The 12,085-nt window shown below is 54.2% G+C and overlaps 1 protein-coding gene across 6 annotated transcripts in view; it reads right to left on the bottom strand.

Annotated features, from left to right (window-relative positions):
* Positions 1-5,025: 5,025 nt before the first annotated feature.
* APBA1 (amyloid beta precursor protein binding family A member 1) overlaps positions 5,026-12,085 on the bottom strand; it is a 195,196-nt gene continuing 188,136 nt past the window's right edge. For all 6 annotated transcript variants that reach the window (XM_036330886.1, XM_036330885.1, XM_036330888.1 and 3 more), the window contains 2 exons: positions 9,723-9,863; positions 5,026-8,527 (listed from right to left, as the gene is read on the bottom strand). In XM_036330886.1, coding sequence (XP_036186779.1) covers positions 8,456-8,527; positions 9,723-9,863 — 213 coding nt within the window. In that variant the 3' untranslated portion in view covers positions 5,026-8,455. The remainder of the gene's footprint in view (positions 8,528-9,722; positions 9,864-12,085) is intronic.

The following is a 12,085-nucleotide window of genomic DNA, read 5'->3' as shown; positions in this document are numbered from 1 at the left end:
GGGCCATGTCACCTGAAGGGCATGTTCTGGCCAAGGTAAGTGGCCGTTAAGCTATTTACTGCCTTGATCACACACAGCTTAACAAGCACGTGGCTACCGAGGCCTTGCCTTCCCTTCCCTCGGAAATCCACCAGCTCCTTGCTGCCTAAGGCTCTGCTTCTGTCGGTAAGTCTCCTTAACAAATTCTTGATGTAATTCTGGAGCTGTCAGCCTCCTTTTGGGGTGTCTGGCTGGCCCTGGAAATTTTCACAATTGGGGAGCCAGCCCGGAGGCTGGAGAAACGGGAAAGGGGAAAAAAGCCTCTGAGAGGGAGGTTCCGTGTGGGGACTGGCGGCTCGGGTGCTGGATGCCTGTGTCCCACTCTGTGAGTGTGGGGCCCTGGAAAATGCTGCCCTGCTGTCCCACTGTGTGAGTGTGGGGCCCTGGAAAATGCTGCCCTGCTGTCCCACTGTGTGAGTGTGGGGCCCTGGAAATGCTGCCCTGCTGTCCCACTGTGTGAGTGTGGGGCCCTGGAAAATGCTGCCCTGCTGTCCCACTGTGTGAGTGCGGGGCCCTGGAAAATGCTGCCCTGCTGTCCCACTGTGTGAGTGTGGGGCCCTGGAAATGCTGCCCTGCTGTCCCACTGTGTGAGTGTGGGGCCCTGGAAATGCTGCCCTGCTGTCCCACTGTGTGAGTGTGGGGCCCTGGAAAATGCTGCCCTGCTGTCCCACTGTGTGAGTGTGGGGCCCGGGAAAATGCTGCCCTGCTGTCCCACTGTGTGAGTGTGGGGCCCTGGAAATGCTGCCCTGCTGTCCCACTGTGTGAGTGTGGGGCCCTGGAAAATGCTGCCCTGCTGTCCCACTGTGTGAGTGTGGGGCCCTGGAAAATGCTGCCCTGCTGTCCCACTGTGTGAGTGTGGGGCCCCGGAAAGCGCCGCCGGGCTGTCCCACTGTGTGCGTTTTGGGCCCCGGAAAGCACCCCCGGGCTGTCCCACTGTGTGCGTGTCAGGCCCCAGAAAGTGCCGCCGGGCTGGAGCCTGTTTGCTGGGTGTCCTTGGCCCACTGTGCAAGGAAGGGCCGGGAATGGACACTCCAGGAGGCCGGCGCTTTAAGGGCAGCTGGGCTGGTAACCAACGCCTTTTCAAGGTGGAAGTTAGGAAACCAGAAGGGGAAAAGGATGTATGTTTTCTCACCTCCCTCTTGACTACTAACTCAGCTGAGAAAGTTGAGGAACAAGATACCGAAATAGAAACCGAAGCCTGCCCCTGCCGCTTTGTAAAACTGGGAGGAAGAAAGTTAACAGCGGCCACAGACACAGGCAGTAGCCACAGAGCTGGGATGGGATGCGAAGAACCTGGGACCTGGGGGAGACTACAGGGGACTTCCTCCTGCTCCCTCCAGGCTGTGTCCTTAGCGCCTCCAGGTGCCGCGTCACTTCCCTGCCTGACCTCTGAAAGGAGCTCATTATGTTGATGGCATCATGTGAACAGGTGACGATTTCCTTTCGCAGGAACCTCGGTCCCTTATGCCGTCACCTCCGAGACAGAGGATGGGCAATGTGTCCACACAGGTACAAGGCCCAGGATTCTGTCCAATTCCCTGCTGTGGTTTGGTGGGTGAGACGTGCCTGGTGCTGGGGTTGTGGTGGATAAAATACCAGCAGCTCCTATTCCCAAACATGGAAAGAGTGGGCTGTATTGGGAAAACCCTCGTGGGGCCAGCAACTCCGGGAAGAGATCTGGGGCGGACCGCGGGCCCCGGAGCGGATCTCGCTGGGTTTCGGGTCCCTGCCCCTTCTGAAGTGTCGCCCCCAGTAATCTGGAAGTGGGTGCTTTGGCCCAGATTAAAACCTTGGTGCCGACACTCGCTGCAGATTTAGCCCCCTGGCCCCCGTTAGAAGAGTGGATCGAGGGGCAGAAGCAGGATGGAATATTGCAAGGGGGGCAGGGTTGCCTAGAAAGTTCGGCGATGTTTTAGCAGCAATAAAGATGGCCAGGGTTGCTCCCGTTTACAACCAAGAAAGCTGCCTCACCCACCTGGGCACGTGCACAAAGCCAACAACCCAGTGAAAGATTGGCAAATAGATGAAATATATTGGCGCTTTGCCGACTAGGAAGGCTCGGAATATGCTCTCACTGGTGTAGCGACAGCTGCTGCCTGTTACAGGCTTCTCCTCGGAGACGGGCAAATCGAAAGGCAACTGCAAAAGGGTGATTAACATTGAGGCCAGGAGGGACCTCATTTCAGGGACCTGACGTCCAACAGTGGGTACCAGATAGTGACACTGGATGGAGGTTCTGTTCGCCAGGTAACCCTCAGGCCACAGGAGGAACAGAAAGGGAAAATGACTTCGCGGAAACAGCAGACACGACTGTGAGGAAAAGCCTCCTGGCTGGGTAGATGAAGGGACTGGAGGCAGCTCTCGCTCAGCTGAATGCTAACTCCATAGGCCTGTTGTGCGATGACAATGGGGCACAGCTGGGGAAGCCCTGGCTACACAGGTAGGGAGGGAGGCGCCTCTTGTAATTGTGCAATCACGCCCGAGGTTCTGGCCGGACAGTGAGCCCCAGGATATCGGACTCCATTGTCACTGATGCCCGCACACGGCATAATTGCTTTAATATGGAAGGTGCCAGCTGGCTGGCGGGGGTATTTTTTGTCATGAACGAGGCATCCTCAGTCTTCCTTAGTCTCCTGTTCTCCTGGGAGCTGGCCCTCTAAAGAGATGCTGTGCATTCCAGGTGGCCAGAGAGATACCTAGAGGTACCAGTATCAACCCTAACCTGGCACAGTACCCCCATAGGGACCCTTCAGTTGGCTCAGGTGCCCCCTGGGCCATGTCTGTATGCCCCTCCCTTTCAGAAGCCTGCAGCAGCAGCAGCAGCCCCACAGATGAGGCCACCAGCATTATGTTAAAAGATGACCTCCCTACAGGTTCCAACTAAACACCTTTTTGTTTGGCCCTAGCTGCTGCTGCTCTTTTTTTATTCTTTATTGTTTAAAGCAGTGGTTCTCAACCTTCCTAATGCCACAGCCCTTTAATACAGTTCCTCATGTTGTGGTGACCCCCAATTTCATTGTTACAAATTGAACATAATTAAAGCATAGTGATTAATCACAAAAACAATATGTAATTATATATGTGTTTTCCGACAGTCTTAGGTGACCCCTGTGAAAGGGTCGTTCGACCCCCAAAGGGGTCGGGACCCACAGGTTGAGAACCGCTGGACTTTAAACTATTACCCAAGTCTCCTTTTCCCCCCATTGACCGCTCCCCAGTCGCTCCCCCCCCCTAGCACATGCCCTCACCCCCCTAGTGTCTGCGTCCATGGGTTATGCTTATATGCACGCGTACAAGTCCTGTGGTTGATCACTTACCCCTTCACCCCCACCCTCCCCTGCCTTGCCTCTGAGGTCTATCTGTTTGATGCTTCTGTGTCTCTTCTCCTAGCTTCTTGATGTTCATGCGTTGCCTTCAGGTGACCTACCCAATGTTACCTATTCCTGTGGCTCATTCATAGCTCCCACCCCCTCCTGCTGGGAGTGTGGCTAAGTACCTTGCTTTGTCCTATAGACCTGCTCTCACATTGGGTTGGCTCTTGGGCATCCTGCTGGAAACGGCCTTTCTTCCTTTTGTTGTCCTTGCAATTATTACCTCCCCTCTCCCCCCCTCGCCCGCCTCTCATGTGCTTATGTTACTGCTGCGGCCTTCTCAGGGATGGGGAACCTTTTCCTGCCGAAGGCCATTTGGTATTTATAACGTCATTCTTGGGCCATACCAAATTATCAACTTAAAAATCAGCCTATGTTTGGGCAAACATGTAAGTAACTCACCCTCATGCCTTGCAGGGCCAGACCAAATGATTATATTTCACAGGCCTTATACAGCCCTCAGGTGGGGCGTTCCCCACCCCTGGTCTCTAGTGTGGACAACTGATGTCACAAAAGGGACATCTCTGTTGCTCCACCCCAGAGACCATCGTGGAAGAGGGGGTCGCATGCGATTGTAAGAGCAAGCCAGGAGGGACGGAGTTAGGAGAAATGATTCCTGGTACTTCATGTGACCGCTGCCATCTTATGAAGCAAGCTGACCACCAGGGGGCTAGGAGGGGGCATATCACCTGAAAGGAACGTTCCTACGCAGGTTAGTGGGCCCACTGCTTACTGCCTTGGATGATACAGCTCCTACCAAGCCCGCACCTCCTGGCCACCAGCCCGTGTTAGCCTATGCCACGTGGCTGCGTATATTCGGCCGCTGTCCTTTCCCTGCAGAAGCCCACTGCCCCCAAACTCTGCTTCTGTCTCTCAGTTTCCTAAGAAACTCTGGAGTTGCCAGACCCTTTCTCAGGTCTTCTTGGCTGGGTGGATGCAGGTACTTGAGGCAGCTTCAACTCATCTCAATGCCGGCTCCATAGGGCCTGTGCAGTTAGCATTAAGATGTGCTGATGACAACTGGGAACCCCGCGGGGAAGCCCTGCTTTAGCCTGGGGAGCATTTCATGGCAGCAGCTCAGCTGAGGGACCCTCAGGGCTGATTGGCTTCACGGGGAAGCCAGGGAGAAAAAGCTCCAAGGACGTTTTGCTTTTGGAACAGGGCTGGACTCTGTGTTGGGGTCCGGTGTCCCCAGCAGGCCCGGCAGCACGGGGTCCTGACAGCAGGTTCCCACACGGCCTGCAGGAGCATCAGCACCTTCCCCAGTTCCTCAGCACCTCCAGGTACAGTTCCCTGCAGCCAGCCCCTTAACCAAGGTCGCCATTTCTTAGGGGAGGTAACTAACGCCTACTTCCCTCCTCATTGGGAACCCGGAGGTCCCCCTCCCGTGATGTGAGGAGCTGAGGAGACTGGAATAGTTGTATCAGGTGGTAAACCGTGTTTAAAACCAAGTAGGTTTCACAGAATGCGACCATTTAGTAAAATGCCTGGGCCTGGTGCAAGCAGGCTCCACAGGATGGGTGGGAGGTGGCCTGTTGGGGAAAAGACAAAATCTACCTGTTACCTGGGTCCTGCCCTGCCCCACCCGCAAAGCAGTAAAACACCTGGCCAGGTCCAAGAGGTGAAGTTCCTGTTTATTGTTGCAGCAACTCTTACAGACATTAGCGTTCAGTTAAATAAAGGAAGAGAACACATTAAATACATCACAACCCCCAGCACACCACGGAGGGGAGGGCGGGCGGGCCCAGTGACCAGACTGTCGGAGGAAGTACATTCAGTGGGTGTGCGGCGTCCACATTCCAGGCTCACGTGTATATATACTTTATTTATATATTTATTTATATTTATATATAGAGATCGTTGGGTTCTGTGTATACAAAGAACGATATCGGTACAAATACAATACTATATTCTCCCACTGCTTTACAATAAGCTCTATTTTACCCTCTTTACAGAACAATAGTACAGGTTCGTCCTGGAAGGGGCTGTGCTGGGTATGTACACAAAACCTCCTTCCCACACCTCCTTCTGCGCTGCCTTGAGGGTGTGTGTGTGTGTGTGTGTAGGTCGGCCAAACCAGGAAAGGAGCAGACAGATAATCTCAAAACAAGTGGCATGTGAGTGGGAGAGTGAACAGGTGTACGGGGAGGTGGCCCTTGGTTGTAAACATTGGTGACAGCCACACCCCTGGCTCGCGGATGGTGTCCTCAGTGTGCGGATGGGGCTTGGGGGTGACGGGAGCCATGGGGGAGGTAGTAGGTTACTCTGGGACCCTCAGAGGCCAGTGTGCATGGGTCATGTTCACGAAGCAGAGCCGTCTGCAGGGCCTCGGAGTCCAGCCCCCTGGGGGCCCCAGGCCCCGCAGAGCCTGCTCCAGTGAGGGGAGGGGGCTCCAGGCATCGATCTTGGGGGTTTCCTCCACTTGGGAACCCGAGGCTGATGGTGGCTCCCTGAAGTGTTCGCATCTGAGAAGGCGAGCGGGTGGGTTCCGGTACATCCTGGCTGGACCAGGAGGGAGCACAGGGCGGGGGTAGTGGGGAAGCTGGGAGTCATCAGCATGCCTCACCGAGCGGCTCTGCGCCCAGGCCATGTTTGGGATGCTCGGTACATGGTCTTGCCCATCACATGGGTATCCAGATGTTCACATGTACAACTGTTCATACTGGAATGTCAGGGGACATTGACCACCACTTCCCACGGGGCTTCCAAAACCAGAGCTGCTAACATGTAGGGTCCTGCCTCCTGGTTAACCAAAGGGAGCTGCACTTCCTCCCTCGGTGGGTGACCATGTGCTGAGCTCATAAACATGCACTTGCTGTGTGTGCAGGGCCACTCATAGCAGGAAGGAGGGTGGTGGGGAACGATCCTCCTCGTAGGCAAGGCCATGTCACTCCTCTAGGCAAGCATATCAAGTTGGCTTTTCCAGCCCCTGGCAAACTTCCTAAGTTTTCCGTGCAGCAGCATAGAAAGGGGGTTCTCTCTCCTCCCTCTTTGGGTGAAGACATGCCACTGTAATTACTGGAAGGCTGCAGAGGGACAAGCTAGCGGAGTTCCCTTCCCTGGCCCATCTCGGCGGCTTCCGAACAGGCGCTTGGGCAGGTGGCCCCGTGGTCACTCCGGGGGCAGACAGGGTGAGCCCTCTGAGGATTCCCCAGGCTCCTGAGGCCTGAAATACCACCCATGCTGCTGCATTCATGTTTCACCACTCTCGCTTTCTGGCAGAGGAACGTGAAACTATGACTCTGTATATTTCATTACAGCACCAGCCACTCTACAGTTGGAAAGTGGAAACCGGGACCCAGGGTTCCTGACTGCCCACCGGCTCCCCTGGAGGAGGCGCCGCCCCTCCTCCCCAGAGCTCGCTGACCACACACCGAGCGACGGGTGAGCCATCGCCGCTGATGGCTTTGAAACATTCGGCTTTCCTGACTCAGAAGGTACAGAGATCCCCAGAGAACAGACGGAACACAGCTGTCTGGTCCAAGTCTCCTGCTCCTCATCTTTATATTCGCTTTTCTCCCTCCCCGAAACCCCTCCACATTCGATCTATAAATACATACTACCCAACATGTGCTCACCGACTTCGTGCTCCCACAAGCACAACATAAATATCCCACGTGCAGAGAACAGGGACTATATTAATATTATAAAATATATTAGTTTCTCTCTTCCCCGTCTCTGCGGAGGTCATGAACAAAACACAACAAAAACCAAGCCACACCCCATGCACATGAAAACAAAATGCTCTTTGGACCAAAGAATAAGTAAAAACTGGCTCAGAATAAAATTCTTTTCACCGAGTAAAATATTTTCACCGAACTGAGACAGGACTCATACACATGAGGCACCTGATTAAAAAAAACACGTAACACTCCACACTGATTAAATGCTCAGACCCACGAGGCAGCAAGGGGAAGTTTTGGGAGCACGCTGGGGACTCAGGCATAGCTTGAGGTCATGATTGTCCCCTTAGTTCTGTGGTTTATGTGCTCTCCTGGCTGTTCACAGGTTGAATACTGCCTAGTGGCCCTGAGCAGAGGAGCAAATGTCACACAAACGCACCTGCATCCCCGTCTTACAGGTGAGCAGTCCTGCCTTCCCAGGCTCCCTGTGTGTGTGTGAGTGTGTGTGTGAGCGGGGAAGGGCAGCCACCAGAACACTGAGCCCAGATGGTGCTGGCAGGGCTGGGCCTGAGCCACAGAAGGGCATCTCTCCCAGGACAGAGCTGACCAGCCCCAGGGTCTCAGCAGCCAGGGGAAGGGGGCTCATACAGAGGTAATGGGGGTTCTCCAGGGGCTCCGTGTGCCTCCTGGGTGGAAGGGAGGAGGGAAGGGTGATATATATGTGAGACTGTGTGTACATACAGGTGGGTGACATGGATGGAGGCAGGCAGCACCTGCCCACGTTCATCTAATAGTGTGTAACCTCAAGACAACCCAGAAGCTATGATGTCCCAGGAATTGCCAACACATGGTGACATCCTTGGGGGAGGGGCTCCTATTAGAAAACAATTGTGTTGAAACTGGAGCTATAAGAGGAGCCTTAGGCTGGCTCAGAAATTCTGGGCAGAAATAATGTATGGTGCCCCACGTACATGGTGGGCTGGTCAGTCACCACCGTATTCCCACACACTTACTCGAGGAGAGCAGAGATCAGTGATGGGCTTGTAGGCACTGCTGAGTCAGCTGCTTGCTGTCCTCCGATCTCCTCTAAGAGGCCGGCCCCTCCTGGGAAGGGAGCATTCCCCCTTGGGCGGTGCCTGCCCCCGAGGGCCCTCAGGACAGTCCAGTCCTGGGCAGATACCAGGTGGATGCTGGCTGCTCTCCATCCTCAGGGGAGCGCATACAAAACTTCCCTGGTATTAAAAAAACAAAAAGTAAACAGGAGAGAGACAGAGAGCAAAGTCTTGACGGATTCCTTCCTTCCTGTGTAGACCGAACGCTGGGCACGAGGGGAAGTCTCAGTGGGCACACAGATGCAGCACGAGAAACACAACCACGAGCGAGGAGAGTCCTCCATGCAAGCGCCGGGCGGTGGGCGCGGCCTCAGATGTACACGGGCTGCTCCTGGGCCGTCAGCAGTCTGTACATGGCAGCCGGCATCGTCTTCATGTGAATCTGAGGGCAGAGGCAGACGTTGGTAGGGGCGGAGGCTCGGGGCCCAGGGCTGGGGGAGAGTGGTACCTCCCACCACGGGTGGGTGTGAAGATTCCTCCCAACCCCACTGCTAGCAGGAACCTGCCTCCAGGAAAAGTTGCATCCATAGGATTTCCAGAAAGCTAGGGGGAGGCGGGACAGGACAGCCATGAAGACCGGGTCAGGCTTATTTCCCAGCTAAGTGCTTTTGTTCTCATCGGGCCTTTGTGGAAAAAGGAGAGAATTCTTAAAATGGAAGTGTGCGCCTGCAGGTGCTGACTGCTCCTGCCGCTGCCCTCCCCGCCAGCTGGGTGGTGCAGGAAATGAGTTGGGAACAGCCCTTCTGACCCGGGCCCAGCCCCTGCCAGGGACCCCCCGCTGGAGACCTGCTCTGCCCATGAGCCTTGACTCTAACACTTAAATCTCCCAGGCCCCTTTGGTGAGGTTCGCTGGGGAGAAATAGAGTTGGGCAGCCCAGGAGAGGAGAGAAGCTGCACAAATCAGAGCCAATAGGAGGCGTTGAGGTGGTTTTGCTTTGCTTTGTTTCCTTTCAAATTGCACATAGAAGGGAGATCAAATGCTGTTTGTCTCTCTCCTTTTGACTCTATTCACTTAGCACTCTACCCTCAAGGTCCCAACAAACGCAGATTCGGAGGACAGAGAGGTGGTTACCAGAGGGGCAGGCGTCAACCCATGGTGACGAATGGACTAGACCAGTGGTCGGCAAAGTCATTAGTCAACAGAGCTAAATATCAACAGTACAACTATCGAAATTTCTTTTGAGAGCCACATTTTTTAAACTTAAACTATATAGGTAGGTACACTGTTATTAAGGCTTAGGAAGAGCCACATTCAAGGGGCCAAAGAGCCGCATGTGGCTCGCGAGCCGCAGTTTGCCGACCACGGGACTAGACTTTTTGGGGTGATCAGTTTGTCACGCATACAGATACTCAATTAGGATGCTGTACTGAATTTAAAAAAAAGAGAAAGTGAGCACATCTCCCTCCAGGGGACTTGATCTTGTCTCAGGGAGATGCTCTCAGACCTCTTTCATCACTGACTCTCCAATCTGGTCTGAGACAGACAGACTGCTCTGGCTGCTGAGCGCTCAGGCTTGGTCAGGGCTGGCCCGAGGCGCCAGGCATCAGAGGACCCCAGTCCTGGCCCCCACGCCTACCTCCCCCACAGCGTTGGAGAGGATGTGGACGATCTTCTCATGCGGGGTGGCGACCACGCTCTGCCCGTTGATCTCGATGATCCGGTGCCCCACGCGGACGCCTCCCCTCTCGGCTATTCCCCCTCGCATGAGGCTGCAGATCTGTCGGAGACAAAGACCAGGTTAGCCTTCGAGGGCGGGGAGCTGGGTGGGGACAGAGTCTGTCCTTTCTGGAGGCCCTGCTCCTCTCCCTCTCATCTCCGAGAAGCTGCCACGGGCAGGCTTCGTGCATTTAAATCTCCTTGTTGCTCTTCACAGGAAACAGGGTTCTGTGCGCCCACGTGGCCAGCTCCTTCGTGCATGTGTCACAGGGAATGTGGCATGGCACTGCATTTCACACACGCGGAATCCTGCCTACTTTTCATCCCAGCCGAGTCTCCGTAAAAAGAGCTGTTGGGGGCTGTCACTGAGCTGCCAACGTTTTCAAACTGTCAGCCTGTGTAACTCAGGTGAGTTTTATTTCCCACAATCACCAGGGGCTCAAATGCCAAAACATATAATGCTAGCAGCCACTTTTTAGGGTCACAGTGACATGAGCCAAACTGGGGCTGGAACACTACTCCATGTTCCAGGGTGCAGCCAGCTAGAGGGGAGCTGCTCCTTCCGGCCTTCCCAGCTCAGTGCCCCGATCAAACACCCTTCTCCCAGAAATGACAGCGGCAGGGCTGTATCCAGGAGGGCAGAGGCTGCACTTCCTCGTTTGGAGGGTTCTGGGCTGGGCACCGAAGGGGATAGCCACCTCCACCTCACACCCAAAACGGTCGGAATTTCCCCAGAAGGATATGTTCTGAATTTACAAAGTTGACTTTTTCACTGAGACGGTGAGCCGCTATTTAAAAGCCTACGCAGCCCTAGCTGGTTTGGCTCAGTGAACAGAGTGTCAGCCTGTGGTCCCAGGTTCGAGTCCAGTCAAGGGCACATGCCCAGGTTGCAGGCTCGATCCCCGGTAGGGGGTGTGCAGGAGGCAGCTGATCAATGATTCTCTCCCATCATTGATGTTTCTATCTCTCTCTCTCCCTTCTTCTCTGAAATCAATAAAATATATTTTAAAAAATAATAAAAGCCTACACAGATGAGACTCTTGCGACAACACACCTCCTGCTCTGTGAGCACGTGGAGACCTGCAGCCCCCCAGGTACCCTTGGTCAGAAGTTCCTTAGGTGCAGACCACACGTCAATGAGAATGAGGCCCGACAGACCCACCTCTACTAAGAAAGAGCCTTTGGATCCTATTTGAACTTTTCATATTATTCAAACAGGAACAAAACAGACGGGAGTACAAATGGATAGAAACAGGATGTCAGACTGAACCGATAAGGGGTCACTGAGCTCCTCTCCGAAAAGCAAACAAGGCTGCACAGGCCCAGAGGTCAGATAACGTGGGCTGGGTGTCTCACCTCCCACGGGGAACTTCAAATGGGTATTTCCAAACCTTAAAACATACTGGGAAAAACATTTTGATTACCTACAACTCTTAGATGTAAGGAGGATAAAAGAATATAATTTTGTTTTTAATCTGGGAGGATGAAAATCAAGAGGTTACAGAGGACAGATTGGCCACCCAAGCCCAGAATGAGGACAAGAGCAGAAAGGCATGCTGGGCAAGAGGAGGGGTACTGAGTGGGGGAGTTTCTGTCTGCGATGGAGGGAAGGTCTAGGAAGGGTGATAGCCATATCACTTGCTGAAGGTACTTTATGCCCTTGAATTTTTTGCTTCAAAATTGTTTAAGTAGTCAATTTAAGGTGTGTGTTTTCCCATGAGGAGAAAGGAAGTAGTTTAAGGTCGACATCCAAGGGATACAAATACTCTGTATTCCCAAAGTGCCAACTGAGGTTAAAAAGGCAAAGCACAGCCCGGCTGGTGTGGCTCAGTGGTTGAGCGTCGACCTATGAACTAAGAGGTCACAGTTGGATTCCTGGTCAGGGCGCATGCCCGGGTTGTGGGCTCTGTCTCATTGTTTCTCTCTCTCCCTTCCTCTCTGAAATCAATATATGCATATATATATATAAGCACAGACTAGTCCTGCACATGGGGCAGGGCCGCCAGCCTGAGCCGTGAGCTGGAATCACAGGCAGTTTTGAAGTGTCCCCCGCCCCTAGTGCTCCACACCCTGGCATGGGGACAGCAGCAGCCAAGGGTGGGGACAGGGGGCAGTCCCCAAGGCTAGAGGGGAAGGAAGCCTGAGCTGGTACGTCCCAAGCTACCTCACGGTAGCAGCTGGGAGGCCACCACGCCTTGGGCTCTGAGGCCGGGGCTCTGAGCAGGGCCTTCCTCTCCTCACATTGAAAGGCACAGATTCTCCGTCCAAAGAGGAAGCCGAGCC

The sequence above is a fragment of the Myotis myotis genome, unplaced genomic scaffold, assembly GCF_014108235.1.
Source record: "Myotis myotis isolate mMyoMyo1 unplaced genomic scaffold, mMyoMyo1.p scaffold_m19_p_12, whole genome shotgun sequence".
In the NCBI taxonomy this organism is placed as follows: domain Eukaryota; kingdom Metazoa; phylum Chordata; class Mammalia; order Chiroptera; family Vespertilionidae; genus Myotis; species Myotis myotis.
The sequence above is the reverse complement of the archived record's forward strand: the minus strand, read 5'-3'. Positions and strand labels throughout refer to the sequence as shown.